General features: G+C 29.2%; 2 protein-coding genes across 2 annotated transcripts; both read left to right on the top strand.

Moving 5' to 3' along the window:
* The first annotated feature begins 5,422 nt into the window (after positions 1-5,422).
* On the top strand, positions 5,423-10,160 carry LOC131847238 (troponin C). Its single transcript, XM_059196752.1, has 5 exons — positions 5,423-5,529; positions 5,829-6,000; positions 7,104-7,206; positions 7,656-7,804; positions 9,775-10,160. Exons 1-5 carry the CDS (start codon positions 5,527-5,529, stop codon positions 9,801-9,803), a joined length of 456 nt encoding a protein of 151 aa, XP_059052735.1. The 5' UTR covers positions 5,423-5,526; the 3' UTR covers positions 9,804-10,160.
* A 203-nt stretch (positions 10,161-10,363) lies between these two features.
* Positions 10,364-14,340, top strand: LOC131847253 (arylphorin subunit alpha-like). Its single transcript, XM_059196776.1, has 5 exons — positions 10,364-11,398; positions 11,882-11,991; positions 12,076-12,888; positions 12,965-13,107; positions 13,182-14,340. Exons 1-5 carry the CDS (start codon positions 11,320-11,322, stop codon positions 14,023-14,025), a joined length of 1,989 nt encoding a protein of 662 aa, XP_059052759.1. The 5' UTR covers positions 10,364-11,319; the 3' UTR covers positions 14,026-14,340.
* The last annotated feature ends 717 nt before the right edge of the window (positions 14,341-15,057 follow it).

Below are 15,057 nucleotides of genomic sequence, written 5' to 3'. Positions count from 1 at the left end.
TTTACACCTGCCTTCGTTAAAATAAATTAAACACACGACCTCAAAACTTTTACAATTGACGTACACTGTAAATTTTGCAATGAAACCCTATATACTGTGCCAAAATGAAGATGTATTTACACTCAATTGAGACCGATATTGTGAGCTATCCAAACTTGCTTTTGGCTGTGATAGCCAATTATTTCGATCGAGGTATTTCACTCGCTAAATTATGGAACGTCAGTAATGCATTGAGGGATAAATTTCATCAAAGCAACTGCACTTGGTACTACGAAGTATTTTATGCAATTAAAACACACTACAAGCTGTATTTCAGACAAATTGCAGCATGATTCATTGCTAAATTTGTGTTGTGCTTTTAAACCGTTTGCATTAAACAAACATCAAACGACAACTTTTAGCTGACACATAATAATTGTAAAATACGCTGCTTGAGGAGCGGTTTATATTATTCTAAATTATTTAAAGGGTACAATATTATTAAGTTTCTGGCTAGTTTTCTCTATAGAAACAACATTCCTAATCCAGCAATATTATTTCTGTGTATTCTGTCATATTACTAATAAAACTATAATTCACTGAAGCGCCTCCTAAGCCCTTAACTCCCTCCAAATAATCCAGAATAAGTTTACCACTACACTTTCCGGCTGTCCAGGACATTATAGTGAGCACTAAATGATGGAAACGTCGCATCAATATATTATCAAGTATATAGGAAAGTTGATAATCTCTTTCATATCTTAGGGGAATCGAAAAACCAGACAACACCATCATTATAGTAAATCATATTTTACACAGACTCTTAGTTCTATGCGGTGGAGAACCACACTAATCCACCTCTTTCCCTCCCCGTATCCCACCCCTACTGATTCTGTATAACCACTAACTGCATAACTTAGTGCATCATCATCAAAATTCGGTAATAATTTTTTTGAGTTGGTATAATGAACCTATGAGAAGGTGACACTGAATTAATAACACATTTCTAATCCTGAAATTATGATCCATGCAACAAAATTGCTTGTGACTCACGTGTGATTAACAAGATGGAATGAACTAATGCATGATACAAAGGCGACCTCGGAGGTCTACCGATTTAGCACACCGCCTTACTTCCGATATTCGCTGGTTCGATTCCTCGCTCGATGCAACTGTTTGTTATCATGTGTATGCTTGTTTTATTACATAGGGTAATTTACATATGTATATATAAAACCTATAAATATTAGGTACATATTTAAAAAAAAAAGTATTTATATCAGTTGTATAAGGAATGAATCAAGGTTTAAATACAGCCCCAAATTTTATAATCATTATTTTATAATTTGGCTTATTATTTGCCTTATTTTAGTAAAGATTATCATATTATTGATACATGGCGGATTTAATGCCTTATGGCATTCTCTACCAGTCAACATTGAACAGAGATTATAAGTAAATCTATATATTTACTTAAATAAACAAAATATATATGTGATTACATTATGGAATTACTTTCTAGCAATATTTTCAAACCGATATAAAATTCAAATCTTCAAGAAAAGTGCTTCTTAAAAGGCCGCCAACACCCTTGCGAAAAATACCCCTCGTTCATGGGCGGCGGCAATCACTTACCATCAGGTGAGCTGCAAGCTCGTTTGTCATCTATGCTATAAAAGATTATATATACAAATTAAACAGAAAATTAGACAATAATCAACATTCATAATCATCATACATAGAATAATAAACATGTACATATAGCAATGCATGAATGAGATCGACCTTTACATGCTTCCTTAAACCTTCCGAAAACCTTAGCTATTCTTGGTGTAGTAGTTTTTTCCATTATAGAAGACGAATTACCCTTCAACGTGTAATTTTTCATTGACTCGTATATTGGCGACCTTAGCACCTAAAAGTAGCATAGATAGTGTGTTGGTGACGCGTCATCCGCTACCCGCAACATTTATATTCATGCATCTCATGCATGACTTATGGCTACGATATAACTGTAATGGTATGTAATCTGTTTATTAAGTATGAATATATAATATATAATAAAAAAAAATATTTAGTCAAGAGTTATTTAATATTAAAAATACTAGACCCACTCTGTTAGTGCATAAATAGTGCTATATCAGCACTATTAAGACAATTTGAGAATTATTATTATTTTATAATTAATTAAATACTTTTTCAATATTTTTCTACAAAAACATTAGGAAAAATGTATATTATATATATAATAGAACACACAGGACATAAGGTAAACCCTAAGAATAAATGACATAAGGCTATAAGTTTCAGACTTTTATCCTTTTATTTATTAACCATAAATTAAGATATTATATATATATAAATTTAGATATTAACATATATAAAGAATTTAGTGGAATTAAGAAAATCTTTCTTTCGGATGAGGGTTGAAAAGTCATGTATTATATATACGAGAAACTACCTTCGAATTGTGAACATATTCCCAATACACAACCAGACTCACCTCAGTTACAGGTTTACAAAGTTTAGATAAAAATAAATTCATTGCCAGCATAACACTGACATGATTATTAAATTGTGACCTAATTTCGACTTGAATGTTCTGAACTAAGCACACGTGGCGGTCGTCGTCGGAGCAAAGCTCGGCAGACGTTTCACTCATTGTGGCATTCGTTTTAGAACACAAAAATTATAGTCGATCACCGACATTCTATATCTGCGCGGGCGCCGCCGTATAACCCGTTTCACGCGCCAGTGGTCGTCAAGCAATTGTAATTTTTTTCTGGATATGTAATGGAGTTTATTTTTAGCATTAAAAGGCACAAAAAAGAGATATATTCCTATTATCCATACAAACTTAATTTTAAAAACAAAATAATATAAAAACTCTTGGCAAATCATTGACTTTATGACTAATATTCGTAATTATATCATTTTGACGGCTTCGGTGATCTAGTTCCAGTTTAGCATACCGCCTTACTTCTGATGGTCGCGGGTTCGATTCCTATGCAAATATTTGCATTCATGACTATGACTGTTTGTATTGTGTTTTATGTATGTTATGTATGTATTTAAAATATCTAAGTATTTGTGTCAACTATGCTTAGCTTGAGACCAGATGACGCTATGTGAATTGTCCCGTGATAGTACTACTATTAGTTATTGATTAGTAAAAAAACGTAACGTATAAAGTAATGTGTATTAGAATAGCTACGATTTTTGTTTACATATAAAAATATATGGGTCGACGTTATCGGAGTCTCAATAAACAAAATAATGCGCTAAGAGATTATTTTCATTAAAGTAAATATTTTTGATACTAATTTATCTAACAATTAGTGAAATTATTTACGGTCCATTTACAAACGTTGCCTTGAACCCAAGTCATGGAACCATAAATAGAATTGCTGTACCAACACTCGAATATATTCATCAACTTTCTCAATTCCATCATCTCACTCAAGTACGACAGTTATATTCAGTAAATAATAAAATATTATGGCTAGCATTATTATACTATATTCAGGACATAGAGAGTATCGAGTAATGTTCTTTATCGTTCTTATTATTACAAGTAATATATTAAACAAAAGATAAATATTTTCTCTTTATATTTTTTTAATAATATTTATGCATTGTTACCAAAATTACATAATGTACTTAGTTTCTAGTTTTATAGGTTGGTATAATATTGATAGACTCACTAATACGGTAAATAAAATATTATATATGTATAGTTAAATTTGTTAATATATTCTTTTTTATTTGATGACCCTAGGCGAAATTATTACTTATTGACATTAACTCTGACTACCCAATCCGAAATAATAATATTAGTTATATTATTATTTCGAATTGGGTAGTAGTAGTAATTGTAATTGTAAGTAATTGTCAATAACTAATTGCAAAAACATTGTGAGTATAAACATGTACACTGTATGTAATTTTTATTATAAATGAAAAATATTTTCTTTATTATTATATTTAATAGAAAAATATTATATTTAATACAACATTAAAAATGTTGTAAACACCAGAAAGTGACGCTTCACGCGTAATATTTTCATTTGGATTGTTATGAATCGGCCGGTTCAAAGGAATTTCCTGCTCTTAATCAAGGAGCAGCATACGAATGCGTTTCTGGAATGCTTTAAACTGGGCGGTTGGTGATGTTCAGCTTCATATATAACTATTACGATCGTGAATTCGTCGAGTTATTTCGTGTATTTATAATGTCTACACTATCTGTATTTACTTTAACTCAGGATTGTTTAAAGCAAGAGCATATGCCTTCCTATATAGCCGGCAATATATCTGCGTTCTTACAATGTTACAGGTGCTTATAAGCGGCCTAACATCAGGAGAGAGTATCTTTTATTGATATAAGAATAAAAGAAAATATTTATTTCATTCTGGGCATCATAACTGTTCAATAGTCATCAAATTACGGACTCCAAAAGTCGATAGTAAAAATAATGAGTTTAAATTTTTAACTAACTCTTTAGCTTACCTACATAAGTAAACGACATGCATTAAGTAAAATATTATTTATGAAGTTATTATTTGTATAGTTATGCACACACATAAAAAATAAGTTACTTAACTAATACATATAATATACCAGCTACCCGCCCCGGCTTCGCATGGGTGTATATGTATTGTACATATAAACCTTCTTCTTAAATCACTCTATCTACTGGTAAAACTACATAAAAATCGGTTCCGTAGTCTAAATTGATCTAAGCGAATATTTCGAATAAAGGAAGGAAGCGTCTCTATAAAGGTAAATAAAAATATTGTGTTTAAAATTATCTGGTAAATTTTACTGAAAGAAAATATTTTAAAAGGATGCAGAAAAAGGAAAAAATTAAGTTGAAATATCTCAATATATTTGAAAATATGAAAATAATTATTACTTTTAAGGATACTGTAAGAAATATTTATGAACAAGAAAACTGGGCTAAATATATATATATATATATATATATATATATACATATATATATATATTTAGAGCTTTGTAAGAGAGCACTGGCTCTAAAATAAAACAAAATTCATGTAATAAATTTAAAAAAATATAAGAGACAACCCTTGTACATAAGATACATTGTATATATAAATATATAATTATAATAAACTCTATAAAGATCTTACATATCCAAACATGTAGTCGGACGACTAATACTATTGTAGCTATTTAAACAAAACAGCAATAAAAATAGGATACAAAAAATATCCATTTGTTTTTGTATCAAGTTTTAAGAGACATGTACTCGTAAATGAAACAGATACTTTTTCTCTTTACGATACACTGAAAACATATCCATCATCACATCGTTAATTCACTCGATGACAGGCTGAATGGTGGCAGGAAATCTTAAACGAGTGACAGAGAAAGAATTAGTTTTTACTTATTTTTGTATAGCCGTGTTTCGGATGATGGGAATGTTCTATAAATAAGGGTGGAAAACGAACGCAAAATTCAGTGTAACAACACTCGCACTCGGATTCGGTTCTTGTTACAATTGCCAACCCTACACAAACACCATGGTGAGGATATAAGTTTTGTTGTGATTTGGATACATTACAGTGTTGCTTAAATGTGCATTTTATATCATTTATTATAAATAAAAAAATCATTGATTACAAGTGTAACTTCAAGAGAAAATCTTTTATTATTGTCTGATTATTCGCACAATAAATAGTAAAATTATTGATCAACGTAATTATTTGATGACATCGCTAAATAAAATTAAAAATATTATGTGACACTTGGGACTTACCATAGAATTACTAGATGAGTAAGGATACTCTGTATACTATTTTTGTTGATATCCATTTGTCCATAGGACTCAGATGACGAACAGAAGATGGCGATGCTCCGCAAAGCCTTCCAAATGTTCGACACTACGAAGAGTGGATACATCGATGTCCTGAAGATCTCCACCATTTTGAATACCATGGGCCAATTGTTTGATGATTCTGAACTGCAAGCTCTTATTGGTGAAAATGACCCTGAAGGTAAGAATAATTTTTCTATAAACTTTATATATTATATTTTGTCTTCACTTATAAAAGTAATCTATAACACGTAAAGATCTTGAGACACACTACTGTTACTTTGTCTATAAAAAGTCCCATTGCCTTATATTACAACTTAATGTGAATCGATACAAAATTTACTTTATTATAGTCATGCCATGCCCCCTGTAGGAAATAAGGTAATATTATCGAGTAAATACATGTATATAAAATATCACTGACAACTCACAAATCTCTGCGAATAATTATAATTATTTAATACCTAATGCTTAAGCATGGAGGCTTATTGTGGCGCCATTTAACAAAGAAACTGGGTTTTAGTGTAACAAGAATCCAAGTTAGTGAAGTAATAATATGTACCGTTTCAGTAGTAATATACTCGTTACATCTTTATTGGATTACATAAATAACTATAGTAGCTTAATTATGTCAATAAATTAAAAAAAATCCATACAAACCGAAAATAGTGCCGAATATTTTTATCACCGTCACATAGACCAATTTCGTATATACTGTAAACAGCTACAGAGTGAACATTAATCATCGCTTATAACTAGAGAACTATCTTTGGAATCTACACTACAAACCGAGTATATCGCTGACGTTTAAATACATTGCAAGGTCGAAACGTGTTACAGTAAACAGACCACGCAATGATCAGTCGACGTAGACAAACGTAAACGATTTTCTATCTATAACCAATCGTCACTGAAATAATATAGTACAATATGCAACGTTTACGTCTCTCACAAAACAGTGTTGAAGAAATTCTGGAATATTTTTACATCATTCCACAACTAATAAAGTTATTTATATTACGGATTGCTTCTACACATAATTATTGTTCATCCAAAAGAAATCTGTCTCCGTTGCCTTGATTTAGTTATTTACGCAAGGAACGTTGAAAGAAATAGACAATCTTATCCATGAGGAATGTCAAGGTTTATAGCTGATGGTTACTTTACTGAATAAATTGTTCCAAACATCCTATGAATCCGTACACATAACGTAGTTAGTGTATCTAATACACATATTTTAATTTATTTATTCCAGTAAACATTTTATTCATAATTGTTTTACAGGTAGTGGGAAAATTAACTTTGATGGCTTCTGTAATATTGCCTCCCACTTCTTAGAAGAAGAAGATGCCGAAGCCATGCAACAGGAACTGAAAGAAGCTTTCAGGTTTGTTTACTTCATATAAACCTTTCATACCTTTGATGGTCGCGGGTTCTATTCCACATTTATATCCATGAGTATGATAGTATATGTATTATTTCTACATACAAATATCTATGTATATTATTTATGCAGTTACAAAAAATGTAAGTAAATATATCTATCAATCGTGTAGTACTCATAACATAAGATTTTCTTAGCTTGGGACTAGATGACGCTGTGTAAATTGTCCTGGATTATTATTATTTTAAATATAAATATTTATTTAAGGCATTACGACATTTTATTCATTTGTATGTAAGGAATTAATGTCAAGTATTGGTCTACAGTAGGGACTAGTTAAAACACTCCCTAAACACTGTCCCTTATTCAATAATTTCATAAAACTGCCATTTTCTATTAAATTATTCTTTTCGTGTTATTGTTTTCTATATTTTTCAACGTTATTTATTCAGATTGTACGACCGTGAAGGCAACGGCTACATCACCACCTCTACTCTGAAAGAGATCCTGGCTGCCCTTGATGACAAGTTGAGCAACTCAGACTTAGATGGCATCATCGCTGAGATCGACACTGACGGCTCCGGAACCGTTGATTTTGATGGTACATATTATAAATATATGTTTATAATTCCCGTATTTAATTAAGTCAGTATGTTTGCATCTATATTAAGTAGTGACTTTATTTACCGTTGGTAGTATATTAAGGCATATACTATATAGAAAGTGAAAGCATTTTTAAAAATATAATTAGAATTCTTAACAAAACCAAGCATATTAAATTTTCCTTGACAAGAAAATGAAAAGTTCCACGTTCTGTATACAGCCAAACAATGTAACCTACGCTGAGCTGCTATACCTACAGTATTTTTTTAAGTGTTTTATTAGATATCTTATTGTTGGTTCTTTAATTGATTCTTAAACGTTTATAATAAGTGCCACGCTCTCATCGATATATTTCTTGCCGCTTCTTTCCGTCATTCACTTTACATGTTAATACGACACTGAACTAAGTTTTATTAACTGTTCATAACACTAAAATAGTCTTACACATAATACAAAACAAAAAATAGATAAGAAAATAAAAGTTTAATATTCATCGAATTACCTTCTAATGTACTGATTATGCCACACTTTTTCAGTAAGGTAAACAAAGTCACTCGTTTTATGTTACACCTACTACATCAATTCGTGGTGCCAAATTAAGTTAACCGAATTGTGATATTCGACTATGACGCATTCTACTAAATGTGGAAACATAAATATTTTTTCATGAATGTAGGTAGATAGGTATTCACATACAATATGATTTTTGAAGATAAAAGCAATAAACAAGTTCCGAGGTATGTCAACGAGACGTAACTATTATAAAGAACAGTCGTCTTTGGCATCGTACCAACTGTTTTTTCCACAAAGTTATTCAAAATCATTATCAATAATAACAGGATCAGTGTGAAAGAAAAACATTCTTCGTAATGTTATTTTTCTGTAAAATAATAATACGTGTTTAGTATTAATAAATGGTTGACGGAATTTTGTACTCTATATACATATATAACAAAAGTTGAGATACTATTCAAAGTTACTTAATTTATGGCATATATTGCAGAATCATTACCATCCTTGTCCCCATTTAGTTTACTTCTTTATATTAATTGATCTTATAGCAAATAATGATCTTGAACCACTTATATTCATTGAGTCCTTGCTTCGCACCTCATTCAAGGTCGTCTATACCGCGTAGTAATCAGAAACCTTTTATTTCTCAGAGATTCATCTATTAGTAACGAAGATTTAATCAAAATTTTTGGACTTCTTGGTTAATTCTAACGCTATCATTCTTCTCAGTCTTTGATCTTTAAGCATAACCCTTTTAATATTCGTATCTATATATTATACTATTATACTATTATAAAATATATTATACTATTAATATTCGTATCTATATGTAATTGTAATAAAATATTGTATTTTGGTTTTGTAAACCATTATCAATAAAAAGCACTTTAAAAGTCCATCATCTTCATATTTACTATTAAACGTATATTTTAAGTACTGATCTACCGAGTAGTACTCAGTCTGATTTATTGCATATATTTACATACTATACGATAACTATAAGCATAGTACTAGTACCAGAACTAAGTTTGACATGAACATTAAATATTATTTTATTATATTGTAAAAAAATTATTAGTTTTTTAAGGACCGTAAAAAATTTTCGATAAATTAATCAATGCTAATACCTGTATGGTTTCACTTTAATTATTTCTGTACTTTATTTGTCAACTTCGCAATCATCATGATGCATAAACAGGCAATTGCTGATAAAGGAATTTAACACCACTAATATCTAAATTGAATCAAATGACTTACTACTTATGATTCCATTTCAAATTTGTGGTTACATCGTACATCTATGTACTAGAAATTATTCACATTTGTTTTAATTAATCTTCAGTTATATATGTGACATATACATTATTTTAAATATTGTTCATTAATCGTCAATAATGTGTCTATATAATATAGTTTATATTTATGTTTAAAATAAATATGTTTATTCTTTTACAGAATTCATGGAGATGATGACTGGAGACTAAGCTGTTCATTACTATAGTACCATAGTATTATTAATATTAGTTATTAATATTGTATAAAATGTTTACAAGACTTCGGCACTAGTACAAACCATTAATGCGGTATTAGCATGGTTGTTAAAATTATAATTCTTAATATTTGATCTATCTTATAGATAGGTGATAAAGGATATAATGTATATTAACTTTATAAGATAAATCTTTGAGTTCGTTCCAAAGAATTATTTCCGGAATAATTCACACGTAACGAATTTCTTTATATTTTTTTATAAAAATAACAATTATATGCTAATATTTATAACGCATTGCACTAATATATTTGGAAATTAATACTATACAAAAAATAAATATAATATCCACACTACAAAAACACCTTTTATTTGTATACGTCTCATTTATTAATGAAGAAAATACTTATTTGTAAAAAGGACTGGAATATTACATATATTCCAGTCCTTTTTACAAATCCGTCAATAAATTTCGTTAAAAAATCTTCTAACAGACCTAACTTGCAATTAGTCCAACTTGTTTGTTGTTGTTGCAAGTTTAGTACGTCTCTAGTTTTATAATACTTTTATTTATTTCACGTTTCAAAGATTTAAAAAAGTCTTAATTTTACAGCTGCCTTTATATTTGTAAATCGGCTTAGTGTATATAATTATAGTAGCCGCAGTAGTTACATTATAACCTCTCGCCCGTGATACCTCTCTTGCCATACCATTTGTGAGGACTAAGTTGTCAGCCTCAGTTCTCATCCTGTAATTTAACTGCTATGCTACGTCATACTCTAACTACAACTATTTTTTTTATTCTAAATATACGATACTATGTCTTTATACTGAATATGTCTCTTGTAGTTGTATAGTTAATATTGTATCTCATTACAAAAGACGTCTTCCAAGACTCGCAATTGGAAAATTGGCCAATTGCATTTTGTTTCCTGAGCACAATGTACAAAAATGGAGAACAGTTTCAATTCGCTCAATTCACGAAATTGTATCTGCCATAAGATAATAGATAATTACTGTAATAATAATATTAGACTCCATACCCAGTAGACTATTACTGTGGTCTACTGGGTATGGAGTTTTATTTTATGTCTTCTTAAATTATCTCTTACACTGATATGTTTTCATGTGCTCCACACATCAGTTACTACGATATCCTGAAAATGTAAAACGGTAATGTCATACATTACCTGTCATGAATTTTACTACATTTTATACTCCATAATGATCAAAGCAATTCATTTTGTAGTATGTTATAAGCTATTAAAAATGTTTAATGTTTAATCCTAGATTACCATATTTTAAAGGTTATTTAAAATTACTTAGCGAATTGTAAAAAAATTCAATGAAGGTACTTTTGTAAACGAATGTACAAAATTATTTCTACTTAACTGACTCCGGTAGCTCAATTGGCTCAGGAGAAACAGAAAGAGGTCCGTTTTATATACGTGTAGGAGTGGTATAATATTTTCTGACGTTAGTTGATTTCTGTCAAATTATATGTTAGAAAAATGTGGATTTTATTTTTGTTTGTGAGCGTCGTGTCATCTGTTCCAGCAGATGAATATCGAAGTTTAGTTAATGAAGGAGGTACTATCTGAACAGTATTTTCATGAATTAAATTAAATTCTGTAAAATTTAAAATTTTGTTATATTGTTTTTCTTTTCTAGCAATCTAATATTTCAAATTCGTATATAATATTTTATCGTTCTAAATGTCTAAGTACTAATATAAGTACCATATCTTATTTTTTACATAGATCTGTATCTAAACTATTAAAATACTTTAAGTGCATTGTTTTATTAACGACAGTATGTATTCCATTTTATATAATAATAACTGTATTTTTAGTACTTTCAGTATTATTCGTAGCCAAATCAATACAATTTTGCAGCGAAAATATTTCATCGATAGTACGACGAAAAAATAATTTATTTTATTTAAGAATAGTCTTCTTACAGTGTATAATTATCATTTCATGTTTGTTTGTATTAAAACTGCACTTTTTAATACAATACGTAATATTATCTCTAAACATTTTTTAACACCATCTATTAACATTTTATTTACAGAAATTACTTACAATGATGACTTATATCTTAAACATATAATTCCATCGGGTTACTCGCCCCAAAAAATAAAAGAACACTCCACAATTGAGATAACTGATTTCATTGATAAGGTAAACATAAAATAAAAATATAAACTAATAACTATTTCAAAATAAAGTTAACTAATATAGCATTTCATAACAATTGCCTTTCAGGATAATATAAACTATCAATTGCTTATGGAATATATAAATAAAGGTTTTACAATGAAAGGCATAACATTCAATATATACGATGATAACACAAGAAAAGCAACAATTGCTCTTTTCGAAATGCTACAAGATGTTAAAAAACATGATATTCCTTTTGTGATGGATTGGGTACAAAGCAACATTAATGAACACATGTATGAATATGTGTTACGTCTTTTTACACTGTACGGAAATCATGTGGTTGAAAAATTACTACCGCCATTTATTTATAAACCTCATTACTTTGTAAATAGTGAGACAATTGCAAAAGCCTATAGAATAAAAGCCAATAAAGGACAAATTGATAGTCAAGAAGCGACAATTTATCAAATTTATAAAAATAAAGATGATATTGTATACATCAATACTAATTATTCTGGTTGGAATTTACAACAAGATACATGTGATTTGCAAGTTAATTATTTCAGAGAAGATATAGCATTGAACAGTTATTACTATGGGGTACATTTGGCACATCCATTCTGGATGCCTAATGATTATTTGGATTCAATTAATCCAAGACATGCAGAACATTACCACTATAAACATCAACAATTATTAGCCCGCTATCTTCTTGAAAAGGAACATTTGACAAATATGAATATTACACTATATCCTCAATGCGGAGGTGATTACTACCCATTCTTATCGTATGAAAATGGTCTTAATTTTCCCACTCGATCTTCTGTTCACAAAATATCAAACGAATATAAAGTTGCACTGAAATCTATAGACATCGCTTTGAAGGAATTCATTTCAAGACGTTTGGTGATAATGGTAAGTTTAAATATGTCTTCATAACATTTATATAGATTTCGAAACACCTTATATATATATATATCTATTTTTATAGGATAATGGTACACTAATAAAAATGACAGAAGAGAATTATATATCGCTATTATCAAAATTGATTCGAGCAAATCTGGATGGACTTAAAGCTGCAAAAATGATAAGAAACATTTACGGATACAGCTATAGTTATCCCATGAATCTGTAAGTTACATAATTATAAGTACCTATATAAAGTTTTTAAAAGAATGTCAGTAGAAATAATAATATTATTTTAGGTATAACCCGGCACCTTCAGTACTGCATCATCCCGAAACTTCATTACGAGATCCAGTTTATTGGAATATGATGGAACGTGCTTTAAATTATACTAAAGATTTTACAAACACCATAGAGCCATTTGACATTTCCGATTATGAAATGGACAGTTTGTCTATAACTCAAAATGATTTCTCAAGGATTGCTACTTACTTCGATTATTACCAATTCAATATTAATAAAGCCTTAAGTACCGGAGATAGTTATACACAATCATCGCCCATTATAGCAGCAAGACAAATGAGATTAAACTATACACCTTTTAAATTAAATTTTACCGTGTCATCTGAAATACAACAAACCGTTGTAGTTAGGTTATTCTTGGGTCCACATTGTCATTATAGTATTTGCTTTAACAATTACTACAAATTTTTTGAGCTTGATTCCTATATTGTTAAAATAGATGAAGGCACAAATATTATTAGCTGGTCTCCACTAACATCTTTAAAATTTTCATTTGACGAGTATTATAATATGGAAACAAAGAAAACAAAGGAAAACAAATTTAATCTGTTTAAATTTCCAGGAAGTCTTATTATACCTAAAGGATTGGAGGAAGGTCTTAATGTTACTTTGTTTATTATTATAACACCAGCAGATCAATCGTCAAGTAGTTTTGAAAATAATAAATATAATAATCAAGCTTGTCCTAAAGTAGACGGAAAACCTCTTGGATTTCCATTCCACAGAATTGCTACAAAATATAATCACAATGCAAATAATTACAGATTTTATAATGTTTCTATATATCATAAAAAACGTACCGTCAATGCAAGTGGATATTTTTCGTCACATTTATATTAATTAACCAATGAATAGCGTGATAATTAATTAATTTTATATATAATAAATATATATATTAATATTCCAAATATAATAAATCCTACACAGGTTATGTCATAATACTAAATTAATAAAATAATGTCACATTGTGCAATAAGTCGCAAGGATGGGTACCTCTATCTGAGGACACTCATAACTTTAACATTTTGAAATAATTATATTATTTTAGCTACTCTAATTAGTATTACAAAACTATTAATTAAAAAACAAACTAGAACATGCTTGGTTAGTACCAAGCATGTTCTAGTTTGTTAAACTGTTCCAACACTATATTTATTATCTCCATAAAATTTCGAAAAGGAAACAGTATTTTTATTGGTCTAACAAGATTCACAAATACACGTTATACAAAATTTATACTATATATTATAGTCTAAAATACATATATATTTACCGCACTGCTAAAGTATTTTTATACTCATATAACATGTTTGTGATGGCATTTATTTAATAAATAGCCTTTTAACGTACCTTAAAAATAAATTATAAATTTGAAAATAGAACGTCAAGCATAGGACATCGTAATTGTTTTGTTATTTTTTATAAAATATACATTATTTTCAATAATTAAATATATTAAATGTACAAAACGATTCTACATTTTTATGTATTTACTTATTATAATTGGGAACATTGAAATATTCGAACGTTACGTTTCCTGGAATAGGAATAATTTTATAGTTTATTAATATTCGAATTTCGTATGAGCATATAATCCTAGTATTTGTTTCTCTATGTCTACCCCAAAAAGAACCTGTCGTAGATATAGATATAAAAGTCATAGCCAAAGTTGAATTTGTGTCTTAGTTTTTAATTGTAAACAACATCGATGTTAGTATATAGTCAAGTGAGACTCTGGAAATAGTTACTTTACTTACTTTTTCTCGTCAAACATTTTACCCGACCTCAAAAAAAGAAGGATTCTTAACTCAGCGAAATTTTACATGTGTGTTACCTTCGAACTATTCTACGTGAACCAATTTAGATGATTCA

This window comes from Achroia grisella, unplaced genomic scaffold, assembly GCF_030625045.1.
Source record: "Achroia grisella isolate CSIRO2021 unplaced genomic scaffold, CSIRO_AGI_Agris_v1 utg516, whole genome shotgun sequence".
In the NCBI taxonomy this organism is placed as follows: Eukaryota; Metazoa; Arthropoda; class Insecta; order Lepidoptera; family Pyralidae; genus Achroia; species Achroia grisella.
This window is presented reverse-complemented; position numbering and strand designations above follow the sequence as displayed.